General features: G+C 41.1%; 1 protein-coding gene and 1 pseudogene across 2 annotated transcripts in view; one reads left to right on the top strand and one right to left on the bottom strand.

The window, feature by feature from the left end:
• PECR (peroxisomal trans-2-enoyl-CoA reductase) overlaps window positions 1-14982 on the bottom strand; it is a 44275-nt gene that overhangs the window by 13845 nt on the left and 15448 nt on the right. For both annotated transcript variants that reach the window (XM_088827741.1, XM_055398440.2), the window contains exons 4-5: window positions 11075-11156; window positions 2656-2752 (exon numbers count right to left, since the gene is read on the bottom strand). In XM_088827741.1, coding sequence (XP_088683867.1) covers window positions 2656-2752; window positions 11075-11156 — 179 coding nt within the window. The remainder of the gene's footprint in view (window positions 1-2655; window positions 2753-11074; window positions 11157-14982) is intronic.
• LOC148778514 (tripartite motif-containing protein 75-like) lies at window positions 3752-7026 on the top strand (annotated as a pseudogene).

Here is a 14982-nt window from a genome sequence, read left to right as displayed (position 1 = left end):
AGACATTAAACCCCCAAACATCTCTGGAGGACAAATGTGACTTTAGTATTATGGTTACAGCATCAACACCTCATTAAAAGTTGTCCAGAAATGCGTATGTGGAGACCAACATTCCAAAGAATCAACATTCAGAATGGAAATCTATCCAATCCGTCCTATAAATATTTGAGACTAGGTAGAAAAGGTAATGTCAGCCCCAAAGGATTAAAAGAATGTGAAGCTTCTGGCTAGGAACCTGCATTTGTTAAAGATAAGATCTCTCTAACATCCACAAGTCAGCTCATGCTTAGTTCCCACTGAGTAGCATAGATAACAATATCTATTCTGCTGCTGCTGCTGCTGCTAAGTCACTTCAGTCATGTCCGACTCTGTGCCACCCCATAGACAGCAGCCCACCAGACTCCCCCATCCCTGACACTCCAGGCAAGAATACTGGAGTGGTTTGCCATTTTCTTCTCCAAGGCATGAAAGTGAAAAGTGAAAGTGAAGTCGCTCAGTCGTGTCCGACTCTTCGCGACCCTATGGACTACAGCCCACCAGGCTCCTCCATCCATGGGATTTTCCAGGCAAGAGTACTGGAGTGACGTGCCATCGCCTTCTCTGAACAATATCTATAGATATTATCTATATATATTATCTACATATGTATATTATCTATAACTATATAGATATTAATAAATCCATAGGTAACACCCCCAGACTGGGGGATGATGACTCTCTTAGCAATGACCAGGAATCATCACAGAGAAGTGAATTTGAGCTGAGTTTTGCAGGATATGTGCAATGTCTCATTTATTATCCCTCTTGGATTATGTGGTCAACATGTAAGGACCAAGGAAGCTTAAAGTTAAATCTTTTAAAAAAAAAATATTTATTTTGGCTGCGTTGGGTCTTAGTTACAGAATGCAGGATCTTCATTGCGTAAGTTATGTCTTATGAAAGTGAAAGATGCTCAGTCATGTCCGACTCTTTGTGACCCCATGGACTATACAGTCCATGGAATTCTCCAGGCCAGAATACTGGAGTGGGTAGCCTTTCTCTTCTCCAGGGATCTTCCCAACCCAGGAATCAAACCCAGGTCTCCCACATTGCAGGTGGATTCTTTACCAGCTGAGCCTCAAGGGAAGCCAAAGAATACTGGAGTGGGTAGCCTATCCCTTCTCCAGGAGATCTTCCCGACCCAGGATTAGAACCGGAGTCTCCTGCATTGCAGGTGGATTCTTTACCAACTGAACTGTCAGGGAAGCCCAACATAATGTGACAGTTTCTGAAGCTGAACATACAGTAATTTTTTTCCCCTATTGTTTACATTATACTTCAGAGGAGTTTTCCCTTGACTTTCAGTTGACCTTCAACCGGAAATTCCTTCCTAGAACTTTGACTCGAAGTTTCTCTCTCTCCTAAAAAAGAATTAATGACATACCAAAAAATAATCTAGGAAAATTCATTCCTTAAAGCAGCGATTCTCAACCTTCACTGAATCTCAATTTCCTTCACTGAGAAATTGAACCAGCTTTTAAAAGCACCAATACCTGGTTTCCATAGTTGGGTTCAGTTCAGTTTAGTCTCTCAGTTGTCTCCGACTGTTTGCAACCCCATGGACTGCAACATGCCAGGTCTCCCTGTCCATCACCACCTTCTGGAGTTCACTCAAATTCAGGTCCATTGAGTCGGTGATGCCATCCAATCATCTGATCCTCTGTCGTCCCCTTCTCCTCCCACCTTCAATCTTTCCCAGCATCAAGGTCTTTTCAAATGAGTCAGCTCTTCACATCAGGTGGCCAAAGTATTGGAGTTTCAGCTTCAACATCAGTCCTTCCAATGAACACTCAGGACTGATCTCCTTTAGAATGGACTGGTTAGATCTCCTTGCAGTCCAAGCAACTCTCAAGAGTCTTCTCCAACACCACAGCTCAAAAGCATCAATTCTTCAGTGCTCAGCTTTCTTTATAATCCAACTCTCACGTCCATACATGACTACTGGAAAAACCATAGCCTTGACTAGACGGACCTTTGTTGGCAAAGTAATGTCTCTGCTTTTTAATATGCTGTCTAGGTTGGTCATAACTTTCTTTCCAAGGAGTAAGCGTCTTTTAATTTCATGGCTGCAGTCACCATCTTGCAGTGATTTTGGAGCCCCCAAAACTAAAGTCTAACACTGTTTCCATTGTTTCCCCATCTGTTTGCCATGAAGTGATGGGACCAGATGCCATGATCTTAGTTTTCTGAATGTTGAGTTTTAAGCCACTTTTTCACTCTCCTCTTTCACTTTCATCAAGAGGCTCTCTACTTTTTCTTCCCTTTCTGCCATACAGGTGGTGTCATCTGCATATCTGAAGTTACTGATATTTCTCCTGGCAATCTTGATTCCAGCTTGTGCTTCATCCTGCCTAGCGCTTCAAGCTTATATATTACTATTTTGTAACTATTTCACAGATAATTCTCATATACAGCCAGGATTGAGAATCATTGACTTAATTTACCTTCTTGACAATCTGGCTGTAAATCAAAGAATACTTCTTTCTGATTTTATCTATTTTTAAAAGCCAATCTTTTCTAGTACACATGCATATTAACAAATACCTCTATGATCAACACAAATGAAATCAGAAAAGCACAATTTGTCAACAGCTTTCATATTGAACACTTACGTACAGGGGCAACACTATTGATCCTTACTCCACTCCTGGCCCATTCCACAGCTAAGGACTTGGTGAGGTTGTAAACACCTTCTCTGGCAGCTCCGCTATGCCTTTAAAAGACAAAATACAAACATCACCATCAGCTTTTATTGAATATGTCTCATATTACCTAAACTGATAGGTGTACCAGTGACCTGTCAGAGTCCCACAAGAACATTCTTATTATGAGTCCCTGTCTGAGCCATAAAAAAGAACCAGGTCCCTCAATATTAAAGTGAAACCATAGCTATCTGCTACTCAAACAAATCTCACATAAGTCAAGGCCCACATCTCCCTGTCTGCGTGCATGCTCTGTCATGTGCAGCTCTTTTGAGATCCCACGGACTGTAGCCCTCCAGGCTCCTCTGTCCAGGGAATTTTCCAGGCAACAATACTGGAGTGGGCTGCCATTTCGTACTCCAAGGGATCATCCCGACCCAGGGAATGAACCTGTGTCTCTTGCGTCTCCTGCACTGGCTGGTGGATTCTTTACCATTGTGCCCCCTGGGAAGCCCCAAGGCCCACACAAGTTTCCCCCAAATCACCATGTGCAAAACAGGAATATTTTGAGGAACTTTTGATTATGAAAGAAAATAAACAAATTGGTAATTTGGAAGGTTACAAGTGTGGTTATTCTTTAAATCAATTTTAGGTAATAAGGTCGGAGAAGGCAATGGCAAGCCACTCCAGTACTCTTGCCTAGAAAATCCCATGGATGGAGGAGCCTGGTGGGCTGCAGTCCATGGGGTCACTAAGGGTCGGACACGACTGAGTGACTTCACTTTCACTTTTCACTTTCACACATTGGAGAAGGAAATGGCAACCCACTCCAGTGTTCTTGCCTGGAGAATCCCAGGGATGGGGGAGCCTGGTGGGCTTCCGTCTATGGGGTCACACAGAGTCGGACACGACTGAAGTGACTTGGCAGCTTGGCAGCAGGTAATAAGGTATATGAAATTCATATGTCAGGCTAGAAATAATATCAAAAGAACTTCTAGACATACCAAAATTTAAATAAATGTTAAGATATTTCCAGGGAAGAGGTTCAAAATATTTTGGTCTGCACCCACATGGTGCAAAAGGTAGAGACATACTATGGTTTAGAATTTCCAATTATGAAGCCTCAGAACCAAGCACGTAACTACTCCTCACTAGAGATTACCTCTAGAGCCCCAATTTCCTGATGAAAGCCCACTCCCACCTCAGTGTTGGCTGCAGAAGCCCTAGCAGGACTCCAGGCAGAAGCCAACCGCTCCCATCTGCCAGAGTTACCTGAGCAACCTCATCACCATCAAATGCAGCCAACACCTGTGTCACACTACATCCACCCATCCCGGGGGGGAGCCACATGACGGCTTTCCTTGCTTGACACCCATGCTAGGAGGGGCCCTTCTGGAGTACCTCCCAGCTGGGCAGGGTCACAGGGTTAATGCGTTGCTTTACACTACCGGAAGCAAGAGGCGGGAACAGAACAGATGAGCATCTGCGAGAAGCACAGTCAAGCCCAGGCCCCCTTCTTTGAGGAGGACCTAGAGGTGCTTGGCCCATTGTCCTCATCCCCTGACCACCAGGGCCACCACATGAGGTCCAGAGTCTCGAACAGCCCCCTGAAACTAAGAGAGAGGCGTGGGGGGGGGGGTTGGGGGAGATAGAGAAGCAGGTGGAAGACCAGAGATGCAAAGTACTCTCTGAATTTCAGCAACAGAAGCAGTCTGCAGAATGTGAGCAAGAGGTGGTTGAAGGGTAGTGGAATACGCCCCCCGAAGTATGCTGCTGCCCTGGTGGAGTGATCATTTTCAGCTGGGGTCCCTTGAAAAAACAGCAGATGCAGAGAGAGGCTTTCTCTGAACTCCCCTTATTGGCCAAATGGAACTGAGTGTCATAAATCCCCTCCCAGGGAGTCTCACCAGCCAGGGAAGGCTGACTATTGTCACGGGATAGAAGACTAGAGGTCAACACCACATCCAAACAAACATCATCACCGACTATCATATCTCAGATCTACTCTTCAAAGGGCCCATCCATCTTTCCTAAAGATCTTCTCCTCCCCACCCCAAGAGGTCGATAACCCCTCTCCCCATTCCCTGTTAAGTGAAAGTGAAAGTCACTCAGTCATGTCCGACTCTTGGCAACCCCATGGACTGTACAGTCCATGGAATTCTTTAGGCCAGAATACTGGAGTGGGTAGCGTTTCCCTTCTCCAGAGGATCTTCCCAACCCAGGGATTGAACCCAGGTCTCCGCATTGCAGGCAGATTCTTTACCAGCTGAGCCATGAAGGAAGTCAAAGAATACTGGAGTGGGTAGCCTCTCCCTTCTTCAGAGGATCTTCCCGACTCAGGAATCAAACCAGGGTCTCCTGCATTGCAGGCGGATTCTTTACCAACTGAGATATCAGGGAAGCCCATTCCCTACTAAGATAGTGTTTAATCCTAAATTCAAAGCCCTAGCAGGCAGTTACTCATTTTTCCCTGGGTGTCTCCCAAGTATACACGAGGTACACATGTGAATCAACCTTTATTTGTTTTTCTCTTGTTCATCTGTCTTTTATTACAGGGGTCTCAGCTAAGAGCTCCAAAGGGCAGAGGGAAAATAATTTTTCCTCCCCTGCATAGTTCTCTCAATGTTAGCTGATAAAGAGAAGGACATTTAATACAGACTCAGTGCAAATACAATAGCACCTTCAGACTACATCTCCACACTCAAAGATCTACTGAAGAGGTTGGCAGAGAAAAGTGTGATGTCAGAAGGGAAACTGCTGCTGGATGGTGAAACCACCTATGACAGGTATGACAGCCTGAAGTCCCCAGCTCTCTGTTCGTTCCATAAGGAAGAAGGGACATGCCCTTCCTCTGCAGTATTTGGCACTGAAGAAAATTACACAGAAATTGAAAGTTACTCTGGATCTTGAAACAGCACATCTTAATCTGTTTGTTTCTAGGGATTAAAAAAAAAAAAAAAAGGTGACATTTGTGAAGAAAAAGCAGAGAGTTTATCCAGAGAGGTTTACTGCTTATCCAGTGTTGCAGTGAAAAGGGTGGGGGAAAAGAGTGAGTTTTTCTTTCCTTTCCTAAGAACAAAGAAGATGAAGAGAACGCTGAGCAGACCTGGTTACTCCTCGTTTTTACTTTGTTCCTAATCTGTTCTGCCCCCTAACTCTGCGTGGACTATATTCTGTACCTACTGTCCTTTAACTCTGTGCTAATTACATCCTGAATTTGGTGCCACCTGTACAGAAATCTCTTGCTTGGCAAACCACACCTTGTGATTTTTCTCTTTTGCGTTATAGAAAGAGGGCAGGAGTAAAGTTAATAAGACAATGGATCCAACCACCAGGCTACTGGGCTGCCAGACCCAATTACTATGCTGCTGCTGCTGCTGCTAAGTCACTTCAGTCGTGTCCGACTCTGTGCGACCCCATAGACGGCAGACCACCAGGCTCCCCCGTCCCTGGGATTCTCCAGGCAAGAACACTGGAGTGGGTTGCCATTTCCTTCTCCAATGTATGAAAGTAAAAAGTGAAAGTGAAGTCACTCAGTCGTGTCCGACTAGTAGTGACCCCATGGACTGCAGCCCACCAGGCTCCTCTGTCCGTGTGATTTTCTAGGCAAGAGTACTGGAGTGGCTTGCCATTGCCTTCTCCGAATTACTATGCTACCTGATGCCAACCTATGACTTTCTGAAACAATGCAAGAGGAAGAAGAATACAAGATCCCTATACCTTTATCCCTCATCTCCGATCCCTGACTGCTAGCCCTCATCTATATAATCCTCCAGATCTCTCTAGAAAGGCGGGGGCACAGCTCTTGAGGCACAAGCCTACTGTTTGCCTCTCCACTGGCTGAGGATTAAAGCCACCTTTCTATTTCCTCTAAACTCTCTGTATTTTCTTCTTCAGCTTCAATGGGCAGAGGAAAGTAAGATTTCGGCGGCATCACCAGTAGTCCTGAGTTCTGAAGGATTTGATTCTGGCTGGCATTGCTGGGAGTTCCAGGTGGGTGAGACACCTGAATGGACCATGGGGTTTATAAAAACACCCTTTCCAGGAAGGGACAGTGACCCCCATCAAAACAGAACAGATGGCGGACGATTCAGCTGCAAGCTGGTGACCATGTTATATGGGCACTGTTCCAGCCACTCTTCTTTTAAAGCAAAAGCTCAGAGAGAAGGAAGGGAAGGGCATTTATCTGTACTAAAGTTCCGTGAGATTTCATTTCACCACCTGAATAACAAGTCTCAGAGCCATTACTTCACCGAGAACATTTTCTGAAATACTAAGGCCTTATTCCTGTATCGGATGCGATTTAAAATGTCTACCAATCTGTGCAGGAAGAGATTATGAGTGATAAACCACCTTAAAGTCTATCACACTGCTTCATTTCCTTCCTGTAATTTATGAATAGGAGGTAGAATAATATCCAACTCTCAGTGAATCTAGCACTAACAAAATTTTTAAATCCTTCTAAAACTTAAAACATATAAATGAAATCATACATACATGATCTTTTCCATCTGGCTTCTTTCACTCAGAATATTCGTTTTCAGATTTATCCACATTGCTGCATGAATCAATAGTTCACTTCTCATTTCTGAGGAATACATTATATAGCTACACCATAATTTGCTTATTCATTCATTCAATGATATGTATTTGGGCCACGAATTTTCTCTCCATGAGAGATACCAAGTTGCTGTTTGGCCTGACTCTTGCCCTTGTAATTATTGACAATGACCCAAAAGATCAGCAGGTCAGTCTAAGCTCCTTTGCATAGACTGTAATGGAAATTGGACTACTCTTAGATGACACTGAAAATGTCAGGAAATGATCAGAACCAGAGAAGTATGTGTGAAAACAACAATGCAATTCAAACACACAAACAAGAGATACTCAGGTAGCCTTTTAACAAATGAATAGATGTTCCACTGAGATTCTATATCATGCCCATCAGAGTTGTCCAGAAATTAACAAGACACATTTTTCGTGAGGCTCTGAGGAACAGGCACTCTCATTCATTGCTGATGGGACAGCAAAATGCAAAGAAACTTGCAAATGCCTAAGAGGATGCCTTTACCCTTCACCCAGCAATCCAACTTCTGGGATGTACCCTGAAGATGCTGCTGCTGCTGTTGCTAAGTTGCTTCAGTCATGTCCAGCTCTCTGCGACTCGATGGACTGTAGTCCACCAGGCTTCTCTGTTCATGGGATTCTCCAGGTAAGAATATTGGAGTGGGTTGTCATGCCCTTCTCCAAGGGATCTTCCTGACCCAAGGATGGAACCCATATTTCTTATGTCTCCTGCATCTGCAGATAGGTTCTTTGCTACTAGCACCACCTGGGAAGCCCACCCTGAAGATCAGTCAGTTCAGTTCAGTTCAGTCGCTCAGTCGTGTCCGACTCTCCGCGATCCCATGAATCACAGCACGCCAGGCCTCCCTATCCATCACCAACTCCTGGAGTTCACTCAAACTCATGTCCACAGAGTCGGTGATGCCATCCAACCATCTCATTCTCAGTCGTCCCCTTCTCCTCCCGCCCCCAACCTGAAGATAAACCTCTGAAAATATGAAAGAAGTATTTATAACGTTATTCATTGCAGAATTATTTATAATAGCAAAACATAGAAAAAACACAAATTTCTATTAAATTTGAGACAATGTGTGCATTTGAAACAATCAATTTGAAAAGAAGTCTGTGACTTCATAGTGGTATACCATAAAAGTTAATAATAATAATAATATATATTAAAGAAGGGATGGTTGTAATGTAAATAAAAGTCTTTCTACAGAAGAGTATCAGCTAAAGAATCTGCCTGTAATGCAGGAGACCTAGGTTCAATCCCTAGGTTGGAAAGATCCCCTGGAGATGGAAATGCACTCCAGTATTCTTGCCTGGAGAATCCCATGAACAGAGGAGCCTGGTGGGCTACAGTCCATGGGGTTGCAAAGAGTCAGACATGACTGACTAAGCACTGCACCATCAACTAAAAAACATAGAAGCAATTATGAAATCAGAAAAACCAACATTTTCACAGCCCCAGTGTAATGAGTGATTCACAAAAGGGTCAACAATGGTTGCTAAAATCATGATGGCAAACAATTTTAACACAGTACCAAATTATTGTCTTATCAATTACTTACTAATTGTAGAGGGATTAAGATCACCATCTTATTTAATTAACAGGTTATCTCTGGGATGAAAGAGTACAGAGGACTTGACTTTCTACATTATATAGTTGTTTGTTTAAACTAGTATGCATAATTTAATACTAAGATAGGTCTACTTCACAAAAACAGAAATTCTATGTTGGAAAGTTTTTAATAAAATTTTAATCTAAAAAATGGAAAGAATCAGAGCTTACAAGATACAAAAGAAATCAGCATAACTCATTTTTTTTAAAAAATCATACTTTTTAACTACTAAACTTGGTCAAGTAGCTTCCTGGTATGTTGTTTTTCAACTTTCTGCTTTGAGTAGCCTTTAGGCTATTATGAAAGAAACTACTGTGCCAGTAGGCTGTTCATTCACTTTCTTTAAAAAAAAATGTTAACCAACTATCAGTTCAGTTCAGTTCAGTCGCTCAGTCGTGTCCAACTCTCCGCGATCCCATGAATCACAGCATGCCAGGCCTCCCTGTCCATCACCAACTCCCGGAGTTCACTCAAACTCATGTCCACAGAGTCGGTGATGCCATCCAGCCATCTCATTCTCTGTCGTCCCCTTCTCCTCCCGCCCCCAACCTTTCCCAGCATCAGAGTCTTTTCCAGTGAGTCAACTCGTCGCATGAGGTGGCCAAAGTATTGCAGTTTCAGCTTTAGCATCAGTCCCTCCAATGAACACCCAGGATTGATCTCCTTTAGAATGGACTGGTTGGATCTCCTTGCAGTCCAAGGGACTCTCAAGAGTCTTCTCCAACACCACAGTTCAAAAGCATCGATTCTTCGGCGATCAGGTTTCTTCACAGTCCAACTCCCACATCCATACATGACCATGGGAAAAACCATAGCCTTGACTAGACGGACCTTTGTTGGCAAAGTAACGTCTCTGCTTTTTAATATACTATCAAGGCTGGTCATAACTTTCTTTCCAAGGAGTAAGCGTCTTTTAATTTCATGGCTGCAGTCAGCATCTGCAGTGATTTTGGAGTACCAAAAAACAAAGTCTGACACTGTTTCCACTGTTTTTCCATCTATTTCCCATGAAGTGATGGGACAAGATGCCATGATCTTTGTTTTCTGAATGTTGAGCTTCAAGCCAACCTTTTCACTCTCCTCTTTCACTTTCATCAAGAGGCTTTTGAGTTCCTCTTCACTTTCTGCCATAAGGGTAGTGTCATCTGCATATATATAACCAACTATAAACTAATATAAAATAAAAAAGCTTAAAAAAATTTTAAAAATCAGTTTCCAAAATCAGAATTTATCAAAATCAGAATAAAAGTCAAATAGATCAAATTCTATTATGGAACAATAAATTTATTAGCAGTTCTATTTAAATCTGGATAGGTATATCCACAATGCTCGAAACTAAATTAGCATAGATTGGTTTCATTTCCTCATTTTAACCAAATAGATGTCTCCAGACACATTTAGTTACATCTGGATTAGGACTGCCAGATAAAATACAAGACATTCAGTTAAATGTGAATTTTTACAGGAGACAACAAATCATTTTTAGCATAAGCATGCCCCATGTGAAAATTCCCTGGCAGTCCAGTGGTTAGGACTCCACCCTTCCACTGCAGGAGGGCAAGGGTTCTATCCCTGGTGAGAGAATTAAAAACCTGCAAGCGCACTGTATGGCCAAAGCAAACAAAAAGAACAAGAATGTTCCATGAGATATTTGGGACATACTGATAAAAAAAGAAATTATTTAACTGGGCCTATTACTGTTTTTCTTTCCTTGGAAAATTGGGTAACCCTAATATGATCAATCCTGGGTGTTCATTGGAAGGACTGATGCTAAAGCTGAAACTGCAATACTTTGGCCACCTCATGTGACAAGTTGACTCACTGGAAAAGACTCTGATGCTGGGAAAGGCTGGGGGCAGGAGGAGAAGGGGATGACAGAGAATGAGATGGCTGGTTGGCATCACCAACTCTGTGGACATGAGTTTGAGTGAACTCCGGGAGTTGGTGATGGACAGGGAGGCCTGGCGTGCTGTGATTCATGGGGTCGCAGAGAGTCGGACACGACTGAGTGACTGAACTGAACTGAATATGAATGTTAATGTTTTAGAAGTACATTTCAAAGTTCAATAAAGGGAATTTTAAATATTGAAGTCACAATGCATTAAAGGGATTAACTATCTCTATTTAATAAAATCGCTCTATCTACTCCCCAGCTATTCAACAGACAAACCCAAAGACATAGGAAGAAAAAATGTAAGTGCTTACACAGCTCCCGGAAATCCATTTTTAGTAAGCATAGTGATATTGACAATAGATCCTCCGTGTTCTTTCATCCAGGAGTTGTAAACTGCAGGAGATAGACAATCCTGTTAAATAGTGTCTTGACTCTTCCCTGATACCCTGTTTCAGCTTGCTGCTTATATGATATTTTTGAAATTCTAATTTATAATTTTTTATAAAAATATTGAGGAACAATTTACATACCATAAAATTTTGTGCTTGCTTCGGCAGCACATATAGATAACATAAAATTCATCCATTTTCTGTGTATGACATAATGGTTTTTAATAAATACATATCACCACAATCCAGTTTTCAAATATTTCTGCCACTCCAAAAAGTCCCTTTGTGACCATTTGCAGTCCAACCCATCCCCAGGCAAACATTCATCTACATTCTCTTTCTATAGATTTGCCCTTTCTGAATATTTCATTTATTTGGTCATTTGTGTCTGCCTTCTCTAACTCAGAAGAGTTTTGGGAGGTTCATCCATATTGTAACACACGAAAGTAAAAATGTTACTTTTTATTGCTAAATAGTATTTATTGTGTGCACATTCCATTTTATTTACCCATTCACCAACTGATGAACAACTGGACACTTCCCACTTTTGGGTGATTATGAATGCAAGTCTTTGTGTGGACATATGTTTTTACTTCTAGTAGAGAGATACCTATGAGTGGAATTGCTGTGTCATATGCTAAATCTTCATATGACCTGGTAGCTCAGATGGTAAAAAATCTACCTGTAATGTAGGAGACCCTGGTTCAATCCCTGGGTTAGGAAGATCCCCTGGAGAAGTAAATAGCTACCCACTCCAGTATTCCTGGGCTCCAAAATCACTGCAGATGGTGACTGCAGCCATGATATTAAAAGACAGTGGTCCTTGGAAGAAAAGCAATGACAAACCTAAACAACATATTAAAAAGCAGAGACATTACTTTGCTGACAAAGGTCCATATAGTCAAAGCTACGGTTTTTCCTATAGTCATGTATGGATGTGAGAATTGGGCCATAGAGAAGACTGAGCATTGAAGTGAAAAGAAAGTGAAAGTTGCTCAGTTGTGTTCGACTCTTTGTGACCCCATGGACTGTACAGTCCATGGAATTCTCCAGGCCAGAATACTGGAGAGGGTAACCTTTCCCTTCTCCAGGGGATCTTTCCAACCCAGGGATGGAACCCAGGTCTCCCGCATTGCAGGCAGATTCTTTAAAAGCTGAGCCACAAGGGAAGCCCTATTAAATAGTGCTTGACTCTTCCCTGATACCATTCCAGCTTGCTGCTTATATGATATTTTTTAAATTCTAATTTATATTTTCTTTTTATAAAAATACTTATTGGGGCACTGAAGAATTGATGGTTTTGATCCGTGGTACTGGAGAAGACTCTTGAGAGTCCCTTGGACTGCAAGGAGATCAAACCAGGAAAATAGCCCTGAGCTTTAATATAAAGGCTACCCAAAGTTACTCCAAAACTACTGACATCTCATAACTCATTACTGGACACTTCATTGTACTTCAGAGAGAAGAAATCCAGCTCCACCCACAAGAACACCGATACAAGCTTCTCTAACCAGGGAACCTTGACAAGTCACCCGTCCAATCCCACCCACAGAAAGGAAACTCTACAAGAAAGAGAACTCCACAAACTGCCAGAAGACGGAAAGGCCACCCCAAACACAGCCATATAAGCAAGATGAAGAGGCAGAGAAATACCCAGCAAGTAAAGGAACAGGATAAATGCCCACCAATCCAAACAAAAGAGGAAGAGATAACACGCTAATAAACACATGAAAAGATGCTCAACATCACTCATTATCAGAGAAATGCAAATCAAAACCACAATGAGGTACCATTTCACGCCAGTCAGAATGGCTGCTATCCAAAAGTCTACAAGCAATAAATGCTGGAGAGGGTGTGGAGCAAAGGGAACCCTCTTACACTGTTGGTGGGAATGCAAACTAGTACAGCCACTATGGAGAACAGTGTGGAGAGTCCTTAAAAAACTGGAAATAGAACTGCCATACGACCCAGCAATCCCACTGCTGGGCATACACACCGAGGAAAATAGAATTGAAAGAGACACATGTACTCCAACGTTCATCGCTGCACTGTTTATAACAGCCAGGACATGGAAGCAACCTAGACGTCCATCTGCAGACGAATGGATAAGAAAGCTGTGGTACCTTTACACAATGGAGTATTACTCAGCAATTAAAAAGAACACATTTGAATTAGTTATAATGAGATGGATGAAACTGGAGCCCATTATACAGAGTGAAATAAGCCAGAAAGATAAACTCCAATACAGTATACTAACATGTAAATATGGAATTTAGAAAGACGGTAAGGATATCCCTGTATAGGAGACAACTAATCTTCGAATATATAGGCATAAAGTTGTTTCTATTATTTATATTCTTAATGCTTCTATGAATAATTCCCATTTTGAATAGTTTATTTGCAAGATATTTCTTGTTGATTATTGTTACCTGATGTTTCCCTTTTAAGAGAAGCTTTTTAAGGCAGCTTTGACTCTGTTGAGCCTCTCAATTTTATTTTTAATTTTATTGCATTAATACCTAGTTTATGTATTAGGTGCTTTCTTTTATTTATGACTATTCTGCTTATATTGCTAACTTCTTAAACTGGCTGTATACTTGTATACTCATTGCTTTTCCTTTTTATGTAAGGTCTATTACATTTAAGGCCTCAGTGGATAATGTTTTCCATATCCCGTAGGTTTTAAGACTTCGGATATTTGTTATCTTTCTTTAATGATGTTGTTTTTAAATGCCATGTACTCAGTGAGTGATATAAACACACTGTAAATTTCAGTTTTCTAATAATAAATAAATTTAAAAAAAATTTTTTTATTAGCCAAAAATAAAACCTCCATGTTGAAAAAATAGAATCTTCTCATGTGCTTATTCACCATTTATATATCTTATTTAGTGACCTATCAATTCAAATCTGTTCCCTTTTTTTTGTTTATTTGGGTTGCTTTTTTAAGACTTTTTGTATATTCTGGATATAAGTCTATTATCAGATATGTGATTTGTAAAACATTCTTCCCAGTCTGTGGTTTATTTTTTCACTTTCTTATTGGTGTCATTTGAGGCACAAACATGTTTAATTTTGATTAAGTCCAATTACAATTTTTTATTTAATGTATGTATTTTTGGTGGGTATCTTAGGACTCTGCCTAACCCAAAGTCATAAAGATTTTCTCCCTTACTTGCTTCTAAAAGTTTTATAATTTTACTTTCTGCATTTAGGTCCATGATCCTAATTTTGGACTTTCAGTTAACTTTTATTTATTATGTGAGGTAAGATTCTTTTGCATGTGGATATCCAACTTTCCCAGCACCGTTTGTTGATGAGACTCTCATTTCCCCATAGAACTGCCTTGCCACTTCTGATGGAAATCAACTGATCATAAATATAAGAATTTACTTCTGGATTCTCAGTTCTGTTTCATTGATCTATACATCTATTCTTATGCCAGTATTACACTGTCTCGTCTTAAAATCAATAAACAGTTTTGAAATCAAGAAGTATTTCTTCTTTTGTAAAATTGCTTTGGCTATTTTGAGTCCCTTGCATGTCCATATATATTCTAGGATCAGTTTGTCAATTTTTGCAAAAGGATTGATAAGGACTGCACTGAACCTACAGATCATTTGGAAAGAACTACCATCTTAAACATATTGAGTCTTTCAATTCATAAACACAGAATGTCTTTCCACTTACCTACTTCTTCTCTCATTTCTCTCAGCAATGTTTTGCAGTTGTTAGCATATAAACCTTATACTATTTTGTTAACTTTATTTGTAAATATTTTATCCTTTTTGAGGGCAGTTTGAAATTTAGGCAAACTTTCTATTCACACT

The sequence above is a fragment of the Moschus berezovskii genome, chromosome 2, assembly GCF_049115385.1.
Source record: "Moschus berezovskii isolate FMDL1 chromosome 2, NW_MosBer_1.0, whole genome shotgun sequence".
NCBI classification, from domain to species: Eukaryota; Metazoa; Chordata; class Mammalia; order Artiodactyla; family Moschidae; genus Moschus; species Moschus berezovskii.
The sequence above is the reverse complement of the archived record's forward strand: the minus strand, read 5'-3'. Positions and strand labels throughout refer to the sequence as shown.